The sequence below is a fragment of the Myxine glutinosa genome, chromosome 1 (genome assembly GCF_964187855.1).
Source record: "Myxine glutinosa chromosome 1, kmMyxGlut1.1, whole genome shotgun sequence".
Classification (NCBI taxonomy): Eukaryota; Metazoa; Chordata; class Myxini; order Myxiniformes; family Myxinidae; genus Myxine; species Myxine glutinosa.
Window position 1 is genome coordinate 291,246,277 of NC_136261.1, and position 25,973 is coordinate 291,272,249.

General features: G+C 49.1%; 1 protein-coding gene across 1 annotated transcript in view; it reads right to left on the reverse strand.

Annotated features, from left to right (window-relative positions):
- LOC137412515 (adiponectin receptor protein 1-like) overlaps positions 1-17,714 on the reverse strand; it is a 53,711-nt gene extending 35,997 nt beyond the window's left edge. The window contains exons 1-4 of the mRNA XM_078777659.1: positions 17,612-17,714; positions 17,158-17,358; positions 2,139-2,197; positions 1,809-1,949 (exon numbers count right to left, since the gene is read on the reverse strand). Of these exons, the coding sequence (XP_078633785.1) occupies positions 1,809-1,949; positions 2,139-2,197; positions 17,158-17,358; positions 17,612-17,714 (504 nt within the window). The remainder of the gene's footprint in view (positions 1-1,808; positions 1,950-2,138; positions 2,198-17,157; positions 17,359-17,611) is intronic.
- Between the last annotated feature and the right edge of the window lie 8,259 nt (positions 17,715-25,973).

Below are 25,973 nucleotides of genomic sequence, written 5' to 3' on the forward strand. Positions count from 1 at the left end.
GGCTTGGCCGAACGATCCGTGGGAATCATCAAATCCGGATTGCAGAAACTTCAGGAGGGAACCCTGGAAACAAAGCTGTCTCGTCTCCTGTTCAAATACCGCATCACGCCACAATCAACAACCGGTGCAGCTCCGTCTGAGTTATTGATGAAACGACACTTGAGATCGACACTTGACAATCTCAAACCAGACATATCATCAAATGTTTATCAGAGCCAGCTTAATCAAAAGTTGGTGCACGATAAGACGTCCAACAGTCGATGTATCAACATTGGAGATCCAGTGTTTGCCCGAAATTTTGATGCAGGTGCGACGTGGCTACCGGGGGACATCATCGAGAAGCCGGGTCCACTGTCCTGCGTGATTCGCCTGCAGGACGGCCGCGAAATTCGTCGACATCAGGACCACATAACCTACCGTCACTGTGAGTCGATGGAGCCTGTAGCATCGTCACAGTCAGGGCAACAGTTCGACCCGCCACTGCCGGAGATCGTCGTGGCCGCTCCAGCCGGCTCGGATGCCCCGAAAACCTCTGCAAACGCTACACCCTTCGTGGAGACCAAAGGAATCACCTCGGACTCTGTATCCACTGGTACACCGTGACCCAAAGGAATCACCTCGGACTCTGTATCCACTGGTACACCGCGACGCTCAATGCGTGAGAGAAAAGCACCCGACCGGTTGAATCTTTGAAGATGTTTTTTTTTTCACGGTGACACATGTTCTATTTTCACGTATTTTCATTATTCTCATAACCGTTTGCACACATATTTTCACATGTTTTGGAAATGTTGCTTTTGAAATGTCAATTCTGGAAATCTAGCACGTATTGCTCTTGGTAATTTTGGACTTAAAGGGGAGGATGTCATGTATGCAGTGCAAATATTCACCGTTGTATCCCTACACCGGGACCGGGTTGTATCCCTACGCCAGAGCTCGGATGGCGCTGCTGTGAATCGGGCCTTGATCGGCAGAGTGAATAAACGCGTACGACAATTGATCGTAGTTTGTCGAGATACCTTACAAAGATAATGACCCTAAACACACCTCCAGGCTGTGTCAAAACTACCTTCGAGGAAAAGAACAAGACCCTCGGCTTCAAATCATGGAATGGCCAGCACAGTCTCCAGACTTAAACCCCATCGAGCTGGTTTGGGATGAACTGGACAGAAGGATGAAAGCAAAGCAACCTACAAGTGCAACACATTTGTGGGAACTTCTGCAACAGTGTTGGGAAAAACTTCCCGAACAATGTTTGATTTCCATTGCAGAAAGAATGCCACGAGTGTGTTCAGCTTCAGCGGTTATATCTGCAAAATGTGGCGACTTTGCTGAGTCAAAAATTTAAATTAAATTTAATAAACAAAATGATTCTATGATTTCTTTTTTATCTCTAATTGTTTATTTGTTCTATGCTTAATTTCAGAGCACATTGAGACATTAAACTGCGTAAATTTCAATAAAAACAGGAAAAATTGGGGTGTTCTAAAACTTTTGACCCGTAGTGTGTGGCAATATTAAAAACAGACAAATCACACAGAGTCCGAATACCACACTAACTTTGACATTATACACAACGAAGGTACAAAATCAAGGTCCTGTGGTTAAAGGAGATAGGACATTGTTATGGATACATTAGACAACTTTGTAGAACTGTGCTTAAGGCCACTTGTGGGCAAAATAGAGGGCACTCAGGGGCTCTATATTAAAGTTGGTCAGGATGCGGCCTCACTGACACATACAGACCGACATAGACCGATCACAATACCCTCTCCCATCTCTTCGGGAATAGGTGAGGCCAATAATACCTTGCATACTAATTCTTCCACCCTTTCAATGGCCTGCTGTGCCTGTGCAGGGATGGGGATAAGACGTGGCGAAGGCTCTCTGTCCTCACCTCCCTCTTCAAAGTTCCCACTCACTTCCATTTCATTCTGTCTCGATTCATCCTGCAAAGGGCAGGTTTGGAGAAGGTCGTGTTCTCTTTTGCTATTAAAAAAAGCATCATACAAGTAAAGGAAAACAAAGAGTTTAAAAGTCTACCATCAAAAACTAGCAAGCCAGTGTGCTGACAAAAAGTAAGAGTGACATTAACAACACATTTAAAAAAATGTTTAATTGAAAATTCAGTCACATACATAATGGTCAACCCGTATTTGGATATTTTTGTACAAGAAAGTATAGGCTCGTGGAAGAGCTAGAACACAGAATGGATCATTACATAACAGAACAAAAATAACATAGTTAAAAAGATATTGCATTCTTTTTATCAGTTACAGTGCATTCAGAAAGTATTCAGACCCCTTCACTTTTTTCACATTTTGTTATGTTGCAGCTTTATGCTGAAATCGTTTAAATTCATTTTTTCCCTCATCAATCTACACTCAATACCCCATAATGCCAAAGAGAAAACAGGATTTTAGAAAGTTTTGCAAATTTATTTAAAAGAAAAAACTGAAATATCACATTGACATAAGTATTCATACCCTTTGCTATGACACTTGAAATTCAGCTTAGGTGCCTCCCATTTCTCTTGATCATCTTTGATATGTTTGTACACCTTGATTGGAGTCCACCTATGGTAAATTCAATCGATTGGACATGATTTGGAAAGGCACACACCTGTCTATATAAGGTCTCACCGCTGACAATGCATATCGGAGCAAAAACCAAGCCATGAGGTCGAAGGAACTGCCTGCAGAGCTCAGAGACAGGATTGTGTCGAGGCACAGATCTGGGGAAGCCTACAAAAAAAATTCTGCTGCATTGAAGGTTCCCAAGAGCACAGTGGCCTCCATCTATCTATAATTCCAGTAATCTCTGTGTGTATGTTTGTTTGTCTGTGACCGCTGTTTCTCGACAACCACGGGTCCGATATACTTTAAACTTGCCAGGTATATTGCTGGGGACCCGAGGATGTGCCTTTTCAAGGTTTCATATTAATCGGACAAGTAGTTACCGAGCTATGTCCAAAAAACGATTCAACCAATCAGAGAGCAGCGAGCTATCACGTGTGCCGAACGTGCCGAACAGACTCTGCCTCGGACGGCACATTTGAGAGCGTATTCATTTATTTCACGTTGGCAAACTATGTTGGCGTTAAACTATGTTTTAAAACTAATTAAAACTACTTTGCGATTCATCGTAACTGCGATTCGTAACTGCCGTTCGCTTTGGCTTTGCGAATGGACCAAACCATTTCATGTAAATAGAGGGGGGGGATTGTCACCGTACTCGCAAGCCGTTCGCTTTGGACCAAACCATTTCATGTAAATAGAGGGGGGGGGGGATTGTCACCGTACTCGCAAGCCGTTCGCTTTGGCTTTGCGAATGGACCAAACCATTTCATGTAAATAAAGGGGGGGGGGGATATAATTTTACATATATATATATAGTACGGGCATGCCCTAGTAATTCTTAAATGGAAGAAGTTTGGAACATCCAGGACTCTTCCTAGAGCTGGTCGCCCGGCCAAACTGAGCAATCGGGGAGAAGGGCCTTGGTAAGAGAGGCGACCAAGGACCCGATGGTCACTCTGGATGAGCTCCAGAGATCCTGTGTGGAGATGGGAGAAACTTCCAGAAGAACAACCATCACTGCAACACTCCACCTATCTGAGCTTTATGGCTGAGTGGCCAGACGGAAGCCAAACAGTTCAATCTTGGTTTCATCAGACCACAGCATCTTGTTTCTCACAGTCTGAGAGTCCTTTAGGTGATTTTTTGCAAACTCCAAGCGGGCTTTCATGTGTCTTTCACTGAGGAGAGGTTTCCGTCTGGCCACTGTAACAGTAACTTATCAAACTAAAACAAGGTACCAATATTAAGTTGAATATATTAAAGGGTGTGGGAAAAAAAAGTTTGGAAAACCACAGGTGGGATGGACAGACGGTTGGACGGACAGACGGACGGAGAGTGAACCTATAATCCCCTGTTGTGAAACTGGTATGGGACAAAAAGGCAGGTGCAGTTTTGTAGGTGATGAAAGTGCCAATTAAATAATTTAATACATGCGGAGTAATTGTTCCTCTTACAGTGACAGAAATATGTGAGCCCAACAAGTAATGTGCTATTGCAGGAAATGGTATGATTTTAGTAGTTGCCGAAGATGACAAGAAGAGGCCATTTCGTTGGGTACAAAGCTTGTTTATTGTACAAAAATTTCCAGCAACTGCTCGCGAACGGAAGTCGTAACGGCTTATATAAAACCAATAACCCTCTTCGGAGGGCGTGGCTCCAACAGCCGCGCGTGCGTCACGACCACACAACCAAAAGCCCGTGTGCGTCGGTTAGACCAAACCCATCGTATTGGTAACCGTCACATGCAGATAAGTTAACCGCGACATGTGAATAAGGTAACCGCGACATGTGAATAAGGTAACCACTACATGTGCCCCCCCAGAAGGCACGCCGCGGGCGTGTACGTAGTTCGCGGGTGGAACAGAGCCGGGCCGCGGGTGGAACAGAGCCGGGCCGCGGGTGGAACAGAGCCGGGCCGCGGGTGCTGAGCAGCGGTAGCCGTTGTAGTTGCAGCAGTAGGAATTGCGGGAGTGGCGAGCAGCAGTGCGCGCGAAGGTAACGAAGCAGCCGTGCGTGCGCAAGAGATGAGCAGCGGTAGTAGTTGTAGTTGCAGCAGTAGGAATTGCGGGAGTGGCGAGCAGCAGTGCGCGCGAAGACAACGAGGCTCCAATGCGCGCGAAGGTAACGAAGCAGCCATGCGTGCGCAAGAGATGAGCAGCAGTAGTAGTTGTAGTTGCAGCAGCATCAGCCTCGGGATCCGCCATAGGAGCAGTAGTAGGAGTGGCGAGCAGCAGTACTCGGCCTGTGTGCGCGGAGGCGACGAGCAGCAGTACTCGGCCTGTGTGCGCAGAGGCGGCGAGCAGCAGTACTCGGCCTGTGTGCGCGAAGGCGACGAGCAGGAGTACTCGGCCTGTGTGCGCGGAGGCGACGAAGTAGCCGTGCCGCCAACGCCCCGTAACGGCGTTCCTTCAGAGGGTCCCGGAGCTGGTTCGCCCCTCCAGTCGTAGAGGAGGAACCGAGCGCGATGCGCGAACCACATGGCCGCTCGTCGTTGCTAAAACTCCGGCAGTTCGAGTTGAGGTCTTGTGGAAGAAATTGCGGTCGCAATACTGCCGTGTTCATTTGGCCCCCGAATACGTTCGGGGGCACCGAGGTCACCAGTTTAGTAGTTGCCGAAGACGACAAGAAGAGGCCATTTCGTTGGGTACAAAGCTTGTTTACTGTACAGAAATCTCCAGCAACTGCTCGTGAACGGAAGTCGTAACGGCTTATATAAAACCAAGAACCCTCTTCGGAGGGCGTGGCTCCAACAGCCGCGCGTGCGTCACGACCACACAACCAAAAGCCCGTGTGCGTGGGTTAGACCAAACCCATCGTATTGGTAACCGTCACATGCGGATAAGTTAACCGCGACATATGAATAAGGTAACCGCGACATGTGAATAAGGTAACCACTACATGATGATCAAGGTCACTAGTGACAGAATCTCAGCACTTTATCCATGACAGAGTAAGTTCTCTTTTCATTGGTGCATTCAAAACAATATCCAAAAGAGTGATCTAATGGACTGATAATGCAACATCCTTGAGGGGCGATGCAAGACAGAATTTAAGTGAGTCAGCCCCAGAGTGTATATTGACAAGCCAAATGACATTCTTTTATTGACCTTCAGACAAGTATGAAAGTGGAAAAGAGCTACTCCCTGAAATTAATGTCATGATTGTCAGGAATGTCCATTTGGAGCCGCTTTTGGTTGATATCAGGTACAAAGCCAAGAACGTCAAATGGATTGTAGTGGAGGGTTGGTGATACAGCATTGATTGTGCTTGACCTGAGGGAGGAACTTGGATTTGAAAATGAGAATTCTTACCAAAAAGATAGTCCTGAATGAGAAATGAATCGTTTTATTGAATTCAAATGTGCTTTATATTAAACTAGTGAGAAACCCATCATACGCACGGGTGAGAGCACAATATGTAAAACAACTAGAACGGCACTCGGTAGAGTGCATAGCTCCACCAGGCTGAACAGTTTTACGTTTTTTATCCCACTGATAGTCTGGATCTGGATTCAGGCCTGAACCAAAATCTAATCACCTTGTTCTTGTCACCTACCCAACTCATCCACCAAGTTTTGTCATAACTCGTCCATAACTTTTTAAAATATCATGTTATATTATCGCCTTTTGCCGCATCACTCAATGGTGAAGAATCACTCAAAAAATTATTTGATCATGATCCGGATCTTCACCAAAATCTAATCATTTCGTCCTTTACATGCTCTACCTCTCTGCCAAATTCCATCCGATTCCATCCATCCGATCGTGGTTGTTTTTGTTGTTGTAAAAATGTTCCTAGAAATTTTATGAAAACCCCTTCCATCCCCGCCTCCCCACTTTAGGACACGTGCAGGGACCCCAAAAGGTGCACAGAAAACTTGGTGGGGCTGGCCCCAAAACTGTGGGAGTAGTACTGTGTAAAATCAATGTACCTTTAATGATAATGGAGCTGAAAACAATGATAATGGTGATGGTGTTGGCTGGGGAAAGGGAACTGGCTCTTATGTGGCATGATGAAGGAAATAGATTATTAGAAAAAAACAGCAAAATGTCTCAAGCGAGCGTGGTGTGACGTCAAGACGGAAAATCCTACACACAGGTAATGCTAAAACGGCCAATGTTTCAACATGCGGTAAATGGCGAAAATGATTCAACATTGCAGCCTTCCATTCCAATCGGTGACAAAGTAAACAAAGGCACTGGAATCCACCCTAGTTTTTAACACATCGGTACAGTAAACTTTAATTATTACAACAACCCTTTCTCAGGATGTTCCTTTTAATGTCAAGTGGTTGTTGTCCTACCGCAGTTGCATTTCATAAGAGCCGTTGCTTGGCCATCGACACCAAAGCCTTGTCGGCTGCGGGAAATATGGACATCGTGTATCTCCATGAGTGTGTTCATTTACCAAGCAGCTAGCTAGCGCTTGCCAAGCCAGCCGTTCCTTATCAACGGTTTGGGATGGAGTGCTTGCTTGAGTGCTTAAGCCACTTGGCGAGTGCTCTTCAATAAACTTGGAAAATTAACACACAACATGAAAAAACATGAAAGTTGCAGATCATGTGGAGAGGAAATCTGGCTTGTGGGGTATACCGACATGCGGGTTATAGGTGCATGACATTTTTTCCCCAGGTGTGGTGCATACCAGGGTGTAGGTTATTTGAGTGAAAAATAAGGTATCTGGTGTACCAAACTCTGCGTTACAGAGCTTTGGTTCTGTCGAAGCAGTTCTGTGGCCTGGGGTTATGCTGGGGGGTTTGCCATTGTTCTCCCAGCAGTAGTTAGGGCAGGAATTTGTAATTTGTTCAGGGTGACGTCCTGGTGGCGTCCTGGTGGCGTCTGGTGGCGTCCTGGTGGCGTCCTGGTGGCGTCCTGGTGGCGTCTGGTGGCGTCCGGGTGGCGTCCGGGTGGCCTCCGGGTGGCGTCTGGTGGCGTCCTGGTGGCGTCCTGGTGGCGTCTGATGGCATCAGTAGTGGCCTCCGGCTGGCGTCCTGGTGGCGTCCTGGTGGCGTCCTGACTCCTGGTGGCGTCCTGGTGGCGTCTGTTGGCGTCCTGGTGGCGTCTGATGGCGTCAGTGGTGGCCTCCGGGTGGCGTCCTGGTGGCGTCCTGGTGGCTTCCTGGTGGCGTCTGGTGGCGTCTGGTGGCGTCTGGTGGCATCTGGTGGCGTACTGGTGGCATCCTGGTGGCGTCCTGGTGGCGTTTGGTGGCATTTGGTGGCGTCTGGTGGCGTCTGGTGGCGTTCTGGTGGCGTCCTGGTAGCGTCCTGGTAGCGTCCTGGTGGAGTCTGGTGGCGTCTAGTGGCGTCTGGTGGCGTCCTGGTGGCGATCTGGTGGTGTCTGGTGGCGTCCTGGTGGCATCCTGGTGGCGTCCTGGTGGCATCTGGTGGCGTACTGGTGGCGTGCTCTTGCTCACCTACTCTTCGTGAAGGACACCGTGGGATATTTAACGCCCACCAAGTAATTCCGGCAGATGGAATGCCAGTTTAACGTCCATCCGAGGGACGGCACACTCATTGATGAATCACCCTGGCTGCGAAACACCAGGTTGACGGTGTATAGCTGGGTCGGGATTCAAACCCAGGCTAGATGGCTTAGAGGCGAGTGTGCGTACCTCTAGGCCATCCTGCCAGCCTTATATAGTGACTAATACCCAGCTAAATACAAATGATAACCTGGACTTTAACCAGTATTTCAGCAGATTCTAGATCCATTCTGCATATATTTTTGAATATGGATTATCCCAACCAGAACCAGTTTTTTGCAATACATAAAGACAAAAGAGCAGAATGGTTGTGAGAAGGTACCTTTCTATGATTGCCTCAGTCACGTACCATATTGTGTTTATCAATTCAATTTGTCTGCACATTTCCTATTACTTTCTTTATTTGGTGACCCCAGAAAGTTTCCTGCAGACCTCAAAGTGATCTCCAGCAAATGAGTATGCTTCAAGATGACTCGGTTTAGAACCACATGACAAGGATTACAGCTGTGCCTTCAGAACTACAAACAATGCCACAGCTCAAGGTTATACAAACTATCTTCTCGGTTTATGGGAATAATTCAGGTACAGAAGTGGAGGTGTCACTTGCATGGGTGTAAGGCAATGTTTCCCTATCATCAACACTGCAGAAACCATTCCATACCCTGCCTGCTCCTGACGAGGCATCACACCGCAATCGAAGGTAATTCTCACTCAGGCTGATCCTCTTTGCCATGTCGATGCTCAAAGAAGCGTCCTGCCTCCAGAAAGTATCCTGGAATGTTGGTCACATCTGGAAATGTGAATATTAGAGGAGATTAATGGGGATGTTTATTTCATGTTATGTGATCAAATGTACACAGGTGTAGTTTAGAGAAATTGACATCATCTTGTATGTAGTACTTCCTCTCCCTTTGATTAAAAAGTGGGCTGCATATAATATCTATCACATATGGAAAAGCCATCATCGGTGCATGGGTGAGAGGTTTTGTTTAAACAATACTGTACTGCATAAAACATATTTACGAACAAGTTCAGTTGTCTGGATATTGGGTTCGTCCGCAAGTGGATCGTGCATGCTTTGCTGTTCCATAATCTACTGCAACCTCTGCCAATTGGTTCACATTATTTTCGCTTGTTGTCACAGTTCATCGATTCATTACCCCGCACACACTAAGCGAAAAGCGTTGCTAAGCAATTGGTTCATGTCCGTCCGTCTTATCAGTTTATGATCGAGGAGCAGCTTGTTTAAATTGAATGTTATATATTGAACACTAATCTGAAGAAGAAGAGGAAGACAACCCTGCTGTTTAACCGTATATTTGGCTCTGAAATCGTCCTGACCGCACATGCACAAAGAGGTGTGAGATTATACTTTTACTCTGTCTGCTTGGCAGTGAAATGAATTCGAAAATCATTCCAAATAGAAAACGTACTGTTTTTAAAGACATCATCATAAGGGTGGTGTAATACCTGCTGGAAAACAGTGGTAAAATCCGGAATTAATTTATTCAAATGCATTTTCAACCTCTAAATCTTTATTAAAACTGAATTATATACTTAACAAGTACAAAAAGTTTTAATTAAAACAAAAGCCGCGTCGATGTTACACAATGCCTAGATGCAGCTGTGCCTATAACGTCGATGTTATAGGCACAGGACATTCCTATTGATTCGATTACTTGATGTTATTTTTGTGCAAAGTGAAAATATGCTGTATATATTTTGATCCCGAGATATGCTCAAAGCATATGCTCAAAGATCAAAAATATGATCAAAAATATGCTCAAAAGCAAAAATATGCTCAAAGATCCCGAGAAGCAATCAGAGATCCCGAGAAGCAATCAGAGATCCCGAGAAGCTGTCATAGATCCCGAGAAGCTGTCATATATCCGGAGAAGCTGTCAGACATCCCCAGAAGCAGTCAGAGATCGAGAGAAACAGTCAGAGATCGCGAGAAACAGTCAGAGATCGCGAGAAACAGTCAGAGATCCCGAGAAACAGTCAGAGATCCCGAGAAACTGTCAGAGATCCCGAGAAACAGTCAGAGATCCCGAGAAACAGTCAGAGATCCCGAGAAACAGTCAGAGATCCCGAAAAGCAGTCATAGATCCCGAGAAGCAGTCATAGATCCCGAGAAGCAGTCAGAGATCCCGAGAAGCAGTCAGAGATCCTGCGAAGCAGTCAGAGATCCATAGAAGCAGTCAGAGATCCATAAAAGCAGTCAGAGATCCCGAGAAGCAGTCAGAGATCCCGAGAAGCAGTTATAGATCCTGAGAAGCCATCAGCGACCCTGATTACCAGCAGGGAATGCAGGGAATGTGGGAATGGAATTACCAACCTGGCAGACGAGGTCCGAACACGGACGAGGTTTGATCCACAGCCTCGTCGAATCTCACGTTGTGCAAGTGGTATCGTCATGCAAACAGCAAGCGGCGACCAAACCGCCCCGTCTCTGGGCCGGAAATCGCGGGAAAAGAAGGTGTCGGCGGTAACCAGGACAACGACAACTGGGATTATTTAATTTATTTGTCGGCAGAGACATTGATATGCGTACGACGGAAGCCTCTCCTCAGTGAAAGACACATGAAAGCCCGCTCTGAGTTTGCAAAAAAGCACCGAAAGGACTCTCAGACTGTGAGAAACAAGATTCTGTGGTCTGATGAAACCGAGATTGAACTGTTTGGCTTCCGTCTGGCCACTCTGCCATAAAGCCCAGATCGGTGGAGTGTTGCAGTGATGGTTGTCCTTCTGGTAGAGTCCCTTTATAGAGACTAACGATTTGACGCCATTTTGAATCCATTCAGTGCGGAGCCGCCGTATGGCGCTAGTGCATTGCACCGTGTATTCCATTATGTTCTCTATATGTATGAGAGATGGGAATGGTCTTTTCCATGTTGATAATGAACAAATTATGTGAAGATGACAAAATAGAAGATTTATGACAACTAAGAGCCATATGATAAAGAAGAAAATCACAGAGCTGGTTGTGATTTAACAGTCACAGACAATTAGAACCATGACAAAGAAGGAATGAAATAGACAGGTACACGTGCTGCTTATTTCAGCCTCATTTTAATTTCAGGGAGGTGAGAGCGAGACTCGAACTCTCACCTCCCTGCTTATACATGTACATGTACAATACAATGTTAAGAGTTATCTTTGTATTTCTGCAGTTGTTTGACCTTGTTTATCGTGTGTGGGTATATATTTGTGTTTGTTTAATTTTCACATTTAAATTATTAATCTAAACTTTGCTGCATGTTGCCGATCATATATTAATCCCACCAAAAATAGATTAGCCCCCCTACCCCCGGCCCCCTCTTTCCCTCTCTCCCTCTATCTCTCTCTCTCTCTCTCTCTCTCTCTCTCTCTCTCTCTCTCTCTCTCTCTCTCTCTCTCACTCTCTCACTCTCTCACACACACACACACACACACACACACACACACACACACACACACACACACACACACACACACACACACACACACAATCTCTAATACATATACAAATTACATATTTACAATCACACACACACACATACACGCATGTGCTAATGCACACACATACAAATTATAAATTGAAAGTCACACACACAAACACAAGTTAATGTCCTCACACATTCAAATCAACAGAGACAAATACATACATTCAATGCATGCCCCCCCCCCCCCCCTTTCTCAGTTGTGGCATACAACTGTATCACTGGCATGAATTGGTTTCTAGCAAATTCTTTCTGAAGCATCATTGAAAATTTAGAATGACAATAATCCTATCTTCCATGTGAAAGTACAAAAAATAAAACTTATTTTATTATTTGTTTTACGAAGGTCTCAGAGACCATTGTGAAAGGTCGTATGATCTCAGAGACCATACATCTTGAATCCCTTCTCCGTTCTATTTGTGCACCCACAGGCGCTACAACCTGTCATTTTGTCATAAAATCGATGTAAAACACGAATGAGAACGCTGCGTACAGCGGGAACGTTAAAACGCTGACCGATATGCGTCCGATCCTGATCCTGTCCGTGATGGACTCAAAATGGCTCCACGCAATCACGTGACTAGATTTTTCCAGACCCTCTATGTCGCAACTCTGTATATAAAGGGACTCTACTTCTGGAAGTTTCTCCCATCTCCACACAGGATCTCTGGAGCTCATCCAGAGTGACCATCGGGTTATTGGTCACCTCTCTTACCAAGGCCCTTCTCCCCCGATTGCTCAGCTTGGCCAGGCGGCCAGCTCTAGAAAAAGTCCTTGTTGTTCCAAACTTCTTCCATTTAAGAATTATGGAGGACACTGTGCTCTTGGGAACCTTCAATGCAGCAGAAAATTTTTTTGTAGGCTTCCCTTGATCTGTGCCTCGACACAATCCTGTCTCTGAGCTCTGCATGCAGTTCCTTCGACCTCATGGCTTGGTTTTTCTCTGATATGCATTGTCAGCTGTGAAACCTTATGTAGACAGGTGTGTGCCTTTCCAAATCATGTCCAATCAATTGAATTTACCACAGGTGGACTCCAATCAAGGTGTAGAAACATCCCAAAGATGATCAAGAGAAATGGGAGGCACCTGAGCTAAATTTCAAATGTCATAGCAAAGGGTATGAATACTTATGTCAATGTGATATTTCAGTTTTTTCTTTTTAATAAATTTGCAAAACTTTCTCAAATCCTGTTTTTTCTTTGTCATTATGGGGTATTGAGTGTAGATTTATGAGGGAAAAAATGAATTTAAACGATTTCAGCATAAGGCTGCAACATAACAAAATATGAAGAAAGTGAAGGGGTCTGAATACTTTCTGAATGCACTGTATATTACGTGGAGGGAGCACAAACCCTCAGGGAAACAGTCTGATAAATCCACAACCAATTTATAGTCGAGTGGAATTATCCCCACAAATTATATCAACAACGATGGCAGATATAACACACCAGAGACGCGTTTTTCATATTCTCTCGATCTCCACAGTTAAAATGTAAAAACCTACGTAAATTTCCATTAATATTATTCAATGTGAATGTGAATGTGTTCCATTAGCAAGCAGCTGGATAAGCTATTCGTTCCGTATCTAATTATGACGTCATAATTAAGGCACCGATGACGTCATCATGAATGTATGTTGTTTCCCTTGGGGGGGGGGGGGGGGGGGTACTTGACAATGAGCCATGTTTCAATTCTTTTCCATGGAGTGGTTTCGGAGATAGAGGTGCAAAGTTTTTCCTTTTTTCCAAGATGGCGCCCGTACCACTTGATATATTATGTCGTAATTGTCATAAATAATTCTACAGGAGAAGGCGCTCCTCTCGTGAAAATTTATTGTCAATTGGACCAACGGTTGCAGAGAAAAGCATACTCGCGTTCTTTATGGACAAACAGATATACAACCAAACAGACAAACAGACAAAAAGACAAACAGACAAATAGATGAAAAATCGGTCAGAGACCGAGGACTTGCCGGAATGTACTTTTTTATCAGCCATTTTGGACAAATATGGCGGCCAAACCACGTGACCAATGACGTCATCATTATTTGTTTTCTAAACTAATTTATTCGTTGATGCTCAAGAAATTTCATCTTGATCGGATGAAGTTTTGTACTTGTCAAATTATGACGTCATAATGGAGGCACCTATGACATCATCATTAACATATTTTATTCCCCATGGAGAGTTCTTTACAATGAGCCATGTCTCATTTTTTTCTATTCAGCACTTTCAGAGATATGGAGGTGCTTAGTTTTTCGGTTTTTCCAAGATGGCGGCCGAACCACGTGACCGATGACGTCATCATTATTATTTTTTTCTGCACCAGTTTATGCTGTCATGTCGCTCAAGAAATTGCATCTTGATTGGCTGAAGTTTTGTACTTGTCGAATTATCAAATTCATCATGTAATCTATTATTATTATCCCTACCCATCTCCAGCACCTCACATTTTATGTAAACTGCTGCTGCCAATCTTTTTCCCAAACTATGAAAGTATCTAAACATTCCTAAATCTGATCACCCCCCCCCCCCCCCTCTCTCCTATCCACCTTATCTTCAAGTTTTATGTCATCTGCAAGTTTAGAATGCTAACTCTTAATCCCACTATCCAAATCATTGATGTAAATTATAAATAACTAGCAGAAGTACCCGGCATTGCCGGGCGGGGGAGGGGAGGGAAGGGGGAAGGGGGAAGGGGAGGGGCGGGGAACGGGGGGGGAGGAGAGGAGAGGGGGGAGGGGAGAAGAGGGGGGAGGGGAGAAGAGGGGGGGGAGGGGAGAAGAGGGGGGGGGGGAGGGGAGAAGAGGGTGGAGGGGGAGGGGGAGGGGGATGGGGAAGGGGTAGGGTAGAAAGGAAGGGGTAGGGGGGAAAGGGAGGGGCATGGGGGAAAGGGAGGGGGAGGGGAGGGGAGGGGGAAGGGAGGGGATGGGGAGGGGGAGGGGGGGAAGGGAGGGGGAGCGGGAGGGAGGGGGAGGAGGAAGGGGAGGGGAGGGATATAGATGGTTACTGGCAATTGATCACATCCACAAATGATGTAATCCACACAATTTATGTACTTTACATAACGTTAATAGGAATACATGGCCGTGTAGATGGGAAATACAGTTTGTTTGAAATAAATCACAAATATCAGATGAAAGTGAAAAAAAACCTATGTGGTGTGAATGGCAATGTTCCTCGCTGAAATGTGAAAAAACTGAATTACGTGCGAACGCATAACTGTGAGATTATGGCAGCAAAGTTGGAACATCACATGATCGCTCTGAGCGAATCAGCGTGCTGCTCTGCCACCAGCTGAGATTCCGTGTATAATGTTCCTTGCTGAAATGCGCTGAGGTAAATATGAATTAAAAAATCGATATATTTTCACTTTTACGTTTTGGCTAACTCGCTCGCGAACCTGACGAAGATCCTGAGCAAGGATCGCTACGCTACGCTACGTTATGCTAACGCTACGTTAGCTACGCTACGTTACGCTACATTCGCTACATTATGGCTAAAAATATGGATCTAAAGATGAAAGAAAAAAAAACCTATGTGGTGTGAATGGCAATGTTCCTCGCTGAAATGTGAAAAAACTGAATTACGTGCGAACGCATAACTGTGAGATTATGGCGGCAAAGTTGGAACATCATCGCTCTGAGCGAATCAGCACGCTGCTCTGCGACCAGCTCAGATGCCATGTATTATATTCCTCGCTGAAATGCGCTAAGGTAAAAATATGGTAAAAAAATATTATGAATTTTTTTTTTTTAGGTCGGCCATGTTCTTCCCAGGCTCAATGGCCATGTCTATGCCAAATATGAAGCACGTGAGCCTCTCCGTTTATGAGTCTATCGGTAACATTACACACACACACACACACACACACACACACACACACACACACACACACAAACTGTGTTTTATATATACTAGGGCATGCCCGTACTATATATATATCTAAAATTATATCCCCCCCCCTCTATTTACATGAAATGGTTTGGTCCATTCGCAAAGCCAAAGCGAACGGCTTGCGAGTACGGTAGAACCCCCCCCCTCTATTTACATGAAATGGTTTGGTCCATTCGCAAAGCCAAAGCGAACGGCGAACGGCTAAATCGCCATAGCTCGGTAGCTCGCTGCTCTCTGATTGGTCGAATCGTTTTTTGGACATAGCTCGGTAACTACTTGTCCGATTAATATGAAACCTTGAAAAGGCACATCCTCGGGTCCCCAGCAATATACCTGGCAAGTTTCAAGTATATCGGAACGGTAGTTGTCGAGAAACAGCGGTCGCATACACACAGAGATTACTGGAATTATAGATAGATAGATAATGATTTTTATCAATGATCATTGATGATGTAAATGAATCATTGATGTAAAATGATCTCACTACTTCATTTTATTATTACCCACTACTTATTCCTCCCAGCTAGACATCCGCCCACTCACAGCTACAGCTTGCTTCCTATCAGCAATCAAGTTAGCTACCGTACCCGACCAGCCAGTCCACATGTTCTCACCTGAGCTAACAACTCTCTATGTGGTACCTTGTCAAATGCCTTCTGAAACTCAAAATGTACTCCATCCACTGCACTTCCCCTATCCACCCAATCAGAAACTGCTTCATAGAACTCCATAAATTTGTCAATCATGATCTCCCTTTGCTAAATCTATGCTGACTACCTTTAGTTGGTATGAAGTTATTCAAATGGTTTCCTATATATTCTTTAATTAACATCTCCAACACCTTCCCCATAGCTGAAGTCAAGGTAACAAGTCTACTATTGTTCCCCAATTATTCTTTGGAACCTGTCTTAAATAACATTCTTACATTTGCTGCTCTCCAATCTTCTGCTACCTGTCCTGACTCCAATGGGCTGTTAAAGATATCCACCAACACCACGATTATATGCTCTGCCACCTCTCTCAATACTATTCGATGGATGTTATCCGTTCCTGTAGCTTTAGCATCCATTTTTTTTCTAATTGTTTCTTCACTTTCTCCACTCCTACTTGGATATCTTCTGAAATCCCTTGCTCACACCACGAGACAGATACACTCAGCCATTGCAAGTTCTCCTTACTGTTCCTTTATGAATGCAGAAGCAATTTTTTTCTTTTAAATTATCTTGTAATGTCTCTGTTATGAAGATGCGGACACGCAGAGAGGATCAAGCACCATCTTTATTCCAGGCAATAGCAATACAGGCCTCACTCGGCCGTACACGGCACTGCACTCCCTTAAGTCACATAGTCTTTCAAATATACTGGTCGCACAAGGCGTCGAGAAGAAACATGCGGGCATTGAGCTGTGGACACGACCGTGCGACGGTGAGGCATTGGAAACAGATGAGGGCTCCCCACCAGACACCAAACTAGGCTCAACCGAAACCGGAGGAAAATCCACACTACTCGCACTGCCATGAACATCAGGCTCCAAAGATGGATGAGCAGCTGGCCGAAACGTGGTCACGGGCACCTCAATGGATAAGGAGTTGAGGACACATCGCACAGCGGAACGGAATTGGTTGTGTGTGAATGACCGGACCCGCGAGCCAACAACTGATTCACATGACGTTTCCAGATAAGCCCGGCCGAAGTACGAACAAGGTAGTTAGCCAGACCGAAAACTCGGACCACAACAGCCGGCATCAATTTCTGTTGGTGTACATAGTCCCGTGCCAAAACTGGCTGGTCCACTGTGAATGAACAAACATTGGTCGCCGTAACAACTTTAGGTGCACCAGGTCGAAGCAAATCCAGGCACGACCGCAACTGTCGGCCATAAATGCGGAATGCAGGCGTTTCCTGTGTAGTAGAATGCACTGAATTAAGATAGGCATGCAAAAACACATCAACCCAACTATGCACAGATCGAACCGCTTGGCCTCTATGCAAGACATGTTTCAACGCTTTGACAAATGACTCAGCTTGGCCATTTCTAGCTGGGTGGTGAGGCGCCGACTTCAGGTGTTTGATACCATTATCACGAATGAACACAACAAACACCTCAGATACAAACTGCGAACCATTATCCGAAACTAAAATCTCCGGAACCCCCTTGTTCGCAAAAAATACTCCGCAGATGCTCCACCATGTTCTCTGCCGAGGTGGACTGCATTATAGCTACTTCTGGCCACTTTGAGTAAGCGTCGATCAACACCAGAAACATGCTGGCCATGACTGGCCCTGCAGAATCTACAGGAATGCGCTGCCACATTCTATCAGCAGGCGGCCATAACAACGACACACGTGAGGGATTTATCAGCATCATGTATGACAGGCTTTTATCGTCTGCTTGATGTCCGCATCAAGCCCGGGCCACCACAACAAACTCCGGGCTAAACTCTATGTTTTGACCAAACCCAAATGACTCATGCAACTCATTGAGACAGTACTGATGTAAAGCAGCAGGAATGACCACCCTCATGCCCCACATTACACAACCTTGAGCTAAAGACAGCTCAGACGCACGCGACACATATGGAGCATATTCTGACGTCGAGGGCAACTCACGCCAAGAACCTGACAAAACAACGTGCACAACATGTGACAGCACAAGATCACGACGAATGGCAGTGGCCACTTCCACAGTGATTACCAGACCAGATTCAATCTGTTCCAACATGAACACCTCGGCCTCAAATGTAGGTTCGGCACCGACCTTTGTAGACAGCAATCGAGACAAGCCATCACAGTTAGCATGCCGTTCGGAATAACGAAATTTGATTTCATAGTCGGACCATCTCTGTATCCGAGCAGCGGTAGTGACTGGAATGCTTTTCTGAGGATGAAACAAGAACTGAAGTGGCTGATGATCAGTTTGCAGGAGAAAATGCTGACCTATCAAGTACTGACGAATTTTCAACACGCCCCATACCAAACTCAGCACTTCATGCTCAATCTGAGCATAGTTCTACTCTGCGGCTGTCAGAGCACGTGACGCAAAACACACCGCACACTCAGCACCGTCACCCATTACCTGAGACATGACGGCACCGATGCCATACGACGAGCTGTCGCACACCAGAATAAGAGGACGTGAAGGTTCGTAATGTGCAAGTACTGTGTCTGCATTAAGGCGTATTTTGACTCGTTCTAATGCTGCTTGTTCCGTCAAACTCCACCTCCAACAAACAGCTCGATGCAGCATGCGAGTCAGCGGAGCAAGCTCGGTGCTTAGATTGCTGACATACCTCTGGTAATACTGAGCAGGCCCAATGAAGGAACGAAGCTGAACCTTGTCCCTTGGGCTGGGCATGTCGGCTATCGCGTCGACTTTTTGAGGGGCTTTTGACAGCACCGCTGGGGTGATGACATGCCACAGGTATTCCACTTGCTTCTGAAAGAATAAGCGTTTGTCCTTGTTCAAGCGAAGGCCATGAGCAGCTAACTTAGACATCACCTTGTCAATGTTCTCAAGATGTTGTTCGGGCGTGGTGCCCGCATTGAAGATGTCATCCAAGTAGCATTGTGCCGGTAAGTCGACACAAAGACGATCCATCACCTTCTGCCATATTGCCGGGGCTGAAGTGATCCCAAAACAAAGACAGGTATACTGGTACATACCCTGACACGTATTTACGGTAAGGAGGTGACGATCCTCCGGCTCGATCTCAAGATGAAAGTATGCATCACGCAAGTCCAACTTCGTGAAGTACCGACTCCCCGCCAACTTTGAATATATCTCATCAATGGATGGCAGTGGATACTGCTCCAGTGCTCCACGCAGAGGTTGGGGTTAACAGTTGATTTAAAATCACCACACAGGCGAATACCTCCATTCCACTTAAGCACTGTGATCACAGGTGTCGCCCACTCAGAGTGTTCCACCGGTTCAATGACCCCCAATCTTTTCCAATCAATCTAGCTCCGCTTTGACCCGATCGCAAAGGGCATATGTCACGGGTCGAGGCTTACAGAATCGTGGACTGACATCCTCCTTCAGGTGCAGGTGACATTGAGCACCTTTGAGCTTCCCAAGTTCAGGCCCGAATAGAACTTGGTGTTTTTTCCAAGATCCCCTCCAAGTGCAAAGGAGACGAAAATGACGTATGCACACTGTAAATGTTTGTCCAATCCAGACGAATGGTGTCCAACCAATCAAGACCAAGTAGAGATGGTCCAGAACCATCAACCACATGCAGCGGCAACACCGGTTGCTAGTTTCGATAACGAACCGATACATCCATCAAACCTAATGGCTTTATCATCTCCCCTGTGTAAGTCCGAAGGGTAGTGTGTATTGAGGCTAACACCGGACAATCCAACTGACGCCAGATCCGTTTACTCGCGAGACTGACTGATGCCCCGGTTTCCACTGTGAAGTTGACTGGCCTGCCATTCACACTGACAGCTACCACAACAGGGTGATTCGCAGCTGACGTCATCGGAAACATGCCCTGTTGATCAAACTCACTGCCAGCCCCGACCACATCAACCGATGACGGTGTGGAGCTATGCTCGCACGATAAAGCCGGACAAAATGGACGACACCAGGAACGAAGTTTCACTGAGCTATTTATTCCAGCTCAACTCGAAAGAACTCAAAAGCACTGAATAGCCCGTTAACACGGGTGGCAATTTATATCAAAAGTTCACCACACAAAAGCCACGCCTCTCAGGCAGGGCGTGGTATGCAAATAAGTCAGCCACACCTCTCAACGGGGCGTGGTATGCAAATCGAGAGTCCGCCCGGGCAAGGCAAGTCCGGACACGTCCGGGCGAGTCCGGGCAAGTAACCGCCCGCCGGTTACGTCATCGGCCGGTGCAAGGTGATTGTGTCATGGTTCTGGTAACCGCTACATGCACCCCCCCCCCCCCAGAATTAACTTGCACCGGAGAGTCAGTTTGAAGGGAGTCTTGATGACCCGGCCGAAACGACCCCTGGCGATTCGTGTGGGGGTGGTAGGTGGCGTGACAGTGGATGGTCAGGCGGGGGGCTTGGTTGACGGGGGACGGTCCTGTCGTGGAGGAAGGGCCAACCGTGGAGGTTGGTCGAGGTCCAAATGGGCCGGCTTGAGGCGGTCCACGGAGATGCGGTCCGGTTTCCCACCGATGTCAATGATGAACAACTTGTCGTCCCTCTTCAGGACCCGGAAAGGTCCATTGTACGGCGGCCGGAGCGGTCCCCGGTGTGCGTCGTTCCGGATAAAAACGTACTCCGCAGTGCGAAGTGCTGGGGGGACGTGGGGTTGGGGGCAGAAGTGGTGGGATGTGGGCACGGGGGCAAATCTCCTGGCGGCCTCCTGGATGACCGAGCATTGGCGAGCCGTGGACCAGGGGCCGGTGGCGTCAAGGATGAACTCGCCCGGCACGTGCAGTGGCTGGCCATAGACCAGCTCGTCGGTGGAAGCCTGGAGGTCCTCTTTAGGGGCCGTTCAGAGGCCCAATAGGACCCACAGGAGCCTGTCGGCCCAACTGTCGCCCTGGAGGCTGGCCCTGAGAGCAGCCTTCATCGAGCGGTGGAACCTTTCGCAGAAGCCGTTGGCTTGGGGGTGGTAGGCCGTGGTGCGGTGTATCTTGACCCCCAAGGCCTGGGCGACCGCGCCCCAAAGCTCGGAGGTGAATTGCGGGCCTCTGTCGGAGGAGATGTCCGAGGGGGCGCCGAAACGGGCAATCCAGGTGCCAATGAAGGCCTGCGCCACGTAGGCGGATGTTGTTGATGCCAGCGGGACGGCCTCCAGCCACCTGGTGGACCTGTCCACCATCGTGAGGAGGTGGGTGAAGCCCCGCGAGGAGGGAAGGGGTCCCACCAGGTCCACATTGACGTGGTCGAAGCGCCGCGTGGGCACATGGAATGGTGCCAACGGGGCCTGGGTGTGCTGTGTGGACCTTTGCGCGCTGGCAGGCGACACAGGCATTGGCCCAGTCGCGGACGTCCTTACGGAGCCCATGCCAGACGAACTTTGCTGCCACGAGCTTCTGTGACGCTTTCCGGCCCGGGTGGGAAAGGCCATGGAGGGCGTCAAAAATGTGCCGCTGCCATCCGGTGGGTACGATGGGGCGAGGTTGGCCCAGGGAAACGTCGCACAGGAGAACTGTGCCTGTGTCCTCGAAGGGGACGTCGGCCAACCGCAGGCCTGTGTCCGCTGTCCGGAGGGCTTGCACCATGGGGTCGGCGGTCTGGTCGGCCACCATGCGGGCGAAGTCCACACCGAGGTGGACGGTGTTCGTGCCGGACCGGGAGAGGCAATCGGCCACAGCGTTGTCCTTGCCCGCGACGTGCCGGATGTCCGTCGTAAATTCGGACACGGCAGAGAGTTGGCGCTGCTGGCGGGCCGACCACGGCTCTGCAACCCTGGCCATGGCGAAGACCAGGGGTTTGTGGTCCACAAACGCCATGAACGGGCGGCCCTCTAAAAGATGGTGGAAGTGGCGAACGGCCAGGTAAAGGCCGAGGAGCTCGCGGTCAAAGGCGCTATACTTGCGCTCGTTAGGGCGAAGCTGCCGGCTGAAGAAGGCCAGCGGTTGCCAAGCCCCATTCACCCACTGTTCATGCACGGCACCCACCGCATAGTCGGAAGCGTCCATGGTGAGGGTGATGGGTGCGTCGAGCGCCGGGTGCGCCAGCATGGTCGCGATGGCGAGGGCCAGCTTAGCGCCTGTGAACGCCGCGTCCATCTCTTTTGTCCAGGCGACGCGTGCTTGGCCGGCTTGCCCCGGAGGGCTTTGTACAGGGGGTGCATGAGTTGGGTGGCGCAAGGCACGAACCGGTGGTAGAAATTTACCATCCCCAAAAATTCCTGTAGGGCCTTGATGGAGCGGGGCCGTGGGAAACTTGTGACTGCCTCCACCTTGGTAGGCAGCGGGACGGCCCCGCGCTTCGTGATGCGGTGCCCCAGGAAGTCGACGGCCGTTACGCCAAACTGGCATTTCGCTGGGTTGATGATGAGGCCGTGCTGGCCGAGGCGCTCAAAAAGTGTGCGCAGGTGGATGAGGTGCTCCGCCCGGGAAGTGCTGGAGATGAGAATGTCGTCCAAGTAGACGAAAAGGAAGGTGAGGTCGCGCAGCACGCTGTACATCAGCCGCTGGAAGGCCTGGGCCGCGTTCTTAAGGCCGAACGGCATGCGAAGGAACTCGAAGAGGCCAAAAGGTGTAGTTACCGCCGTCTTGGGCATGTCGGCCGGCCGGACGGGTACCTGGTGGTAGCCCCGAATAAGGTCGACCTTGGAAAAGATCACCTGCCCCGCCAAACGGGTGGAAAAGTCTTGTATGTGTGGTATCGGGTACCGGTCGGGGGTGGTGGCATCGTTGAGGCGGCGGTAATCGCCGCATGGTCGCCATCCGCCACCCGGTTTCGGCACGATGTGCAGGGGCGAGGCCCACGTGCTATTCGAGCGCCGCACAATGCCCAATCGCTCCAGCGCGTCGAATTCCGCCTTCACCATGGCGAGTTTGGTCAGGTCGAGGCAACGAGCCCTGTCGTAGACCGGTGGACCTGTGGTCGGGATGTGGTGTTCGACGCCGTGTTTGACGGCGACAGCCGAAAACGTCGGCTGCGTGAGGGCGGGAAACTCGGCGAGCAGGCGGGTGAAATCGTCCGCGGCCGGGAGCGCGCAGGCTAGCTTGGTTGGTACGGAGCCGCTCAATGAGCAAGCGAGCGAGCTGAAGGTCTCCACATTGATGAGCCGACGCCATTTGATGTCCACCAAAAGCCCATGCGAGCACAGAAAATCTGCACCCAGCAAGGCCATGGGCACGTTCGCCGTGATGAAGTCCCACCTGAAGCGCTGGCCCCCGAAGCAGAATGCGACGCTGCGCGAACCGAAGGTGCAGATGGAGGAGCCGTTTGTGGCGACCAAGGCGGGGCCGCAAAGCGCGGCCTGTTTGTCCTGCTCCGAGGCGGGTATCACGCTCAGCTGAGCGCTGGTGTCGCACAAAAAACGCCGCCCGGACACTGTGTCCGTAATAAACAGAAGGCTGCCTGAATGGCCGATGCTCATGGCAGGCATCGAGCGCCAGCCTGGTCGTTTCCCGACCTGCCGAAAGTGCACGGTGGGTGGCACATTCTGGCCTTCTGCCCGAACCTGGCGTGGTAATAGCACATGGTCCGCTCTGGTGGAGGCTCCGGCGGTCGCGTCGGGTTCGGTCGACGGGGCGTCGCGGCAGCCGCTGCCGCCAGTGGCGCTAACTCGGCCGGTGGTGGCGCCGGTTGTGGCGCGGGCATTGCCTCGGTTGGCCCAGGGTTCCAGGCGGCCGCTCCGACATGTCGCCTGGCCGAGAAAAAATTATCAGCCTCCTTGGCCAGGGCACGAGGGTCCGTGATGGGCGAATTAGCCAAAACTAATCGTACCTGCCCGGGTAGCTGCCGGAGGAACAGCTTGCGGAAGAGGAAATATGGGCTGTGGTCACCAAGTAGAGCAAGCATGTGGTCCATGCATGCGGATGGACGGGCCTCACCCAGCTCCGGGAGGTCGAGCAGTTTTCGCGCGCGTTCGGTCTCCGTAAGTCCAAACGCACCGAGGAGTAGGCCTTTGAGCGCGCCGTATTTGTCGGCGTTCGGCGGGTTCTGTAGGAAGCTCAGGACCCGGGCAGCGGTGGAGGCGTTGAGCGCGGAGACCACATGGTGGTGGCGCGTCGTGTCCTCCGTAATGTTCCGCAGGGCGAATTGAGAATCCACTTGGGCGAACCAGACGGCTGCGTGCGATTCCCAAAAGCCAGGGAGCTTCAAAGCTACAGATGACTCCATCGCCATGTTCTTGAAAAGGGGTCACCAATTGTGGAGCTATGCTCGCACGATAAAGCCGGACAAAATGGACGACACCAGGAACGAAGTTTCACTGAGCTATTTATTCTTGCTCAACTCGAAATAACTCAAAAGCACTGAATAGCCCGTTGACACGGGCGGCAATTTATATCAAAAGTTCACCACACAAAAGCCACGCCTCTCAGGTGGGGTGTGGTATGCAAATAAGTCAGCCACGCCTCTCAACGGGGCGTGGTATGCAAATCGAGAGTCCGCCCGGGCAAGGCAAGTCCGGACACGTCCGGGCGAGTCCAGGCAAGTAACCGCCCGCCGGTTAAGTCATCGGCCAGTGCAAGGTGATTGTGTCATGCTTCCGGTAACCGCTACAACGGTGCCTGGTCCCGACAAACCCTCGGCACATGGCCTGTCTCACCACACCAGTAACACACCGCATTCCGAAATGGACAGCTCACACGAGAATGTGAACCACCACATCCCTGACAAGGCTGCTGTGGTAGTTGTCCCTGTTACACACTGCTTGCATGTACCCGGGAAGAAGAAGAAGAAGAACCCTAATCTTCCGACCCAGTTGGAGAATTGTGAGCACATGACCCTCCCACAGGAGAATTGCGAGCACACGACCCTCCAACAGCTATGGCATTAGCCGCAGAGCCCTCCCCAACAATGGCGCAAACATCCTTTCTAGCTTATTACACAACAGCTGCAGCTTCAACCTCTTTAGCAAAAGTAATCTCTTCAAACGTTATCCGTAAAATTAACGTGACCATCTTATCATCTTGCAACTCCGCGATAAAACAATCCTTCAATCTTTGTAATTGTTTGTCATCATCAAAGTGACAATCCCCCGCCAGATGCTTGACCCTGTAGCGGTTACCGCTGGATGCACACAATCGCCTTGCACCGGCCAGAACATGGCCAGACGCGCCTCTCCCGGGCATGCCCGGACTCACTGTTCCCGGGCACGCCCGAACCTCCCGGGCACGCCCGGTCTCGTCTTTCCCGGGCATGCCCGCTCTCGCCTTTCCAGGGCTCGCCCAGAGCGTCCGGGCATGCCCGCTATCGCCTTTTCAGGGCTCGCCCAGAGCGTCCGGGCATGCCCGCTATCACCTTTCCAGGGCTCGCCCAGAGCGTCCGGGCATGCCCGCTATCGCCTTTCCAGGGCTCGTCCAGAGCGCCCGGGCACGCCCAGCCTCGACTTGCCAGGCCGCAGCCAAACACGCCCGGGCAGGTCCAGACTCGCCTTTCCAAGGCTCGCCCTTGACACCCAGGCATGCCCGGTATAGCTTTTGCCGGGCAAACTTCCCGACATAAATGTGTATATATATTGCTGCCCGATAAACGGGCTTGTCAGAATACCTGAGCTGTTTTGTTTCAATAAAGCAACTCGGACGAATTCCGTCTTTGGTCGCGTCAATTCTTTCGACTCGCGTTGGAGCGCAGTTCCTTCAACCCTGGCAACGAAATCAGGTACCCTCTCATTGGGAAACCGAACCAGGTTGTCGAACTCGTACCGTGATAACTGTGGTGACTTGCCTGGTTTAATGTGGTCGTGCAACGTCTTCACTATGGATTTGTAGGTAACAGCATCATCCAACGTCCTCGCCGGCGAAATCAAGTCACACAGCAAACGGAAAACCTCCACCGAGAGGGACGATAGAAGAATCACTTTCTGCTTCCCCACCTCGACGATGTCGTTAGCGATGAAATAAAAGCTCAGTGTGGCGCAAAAAG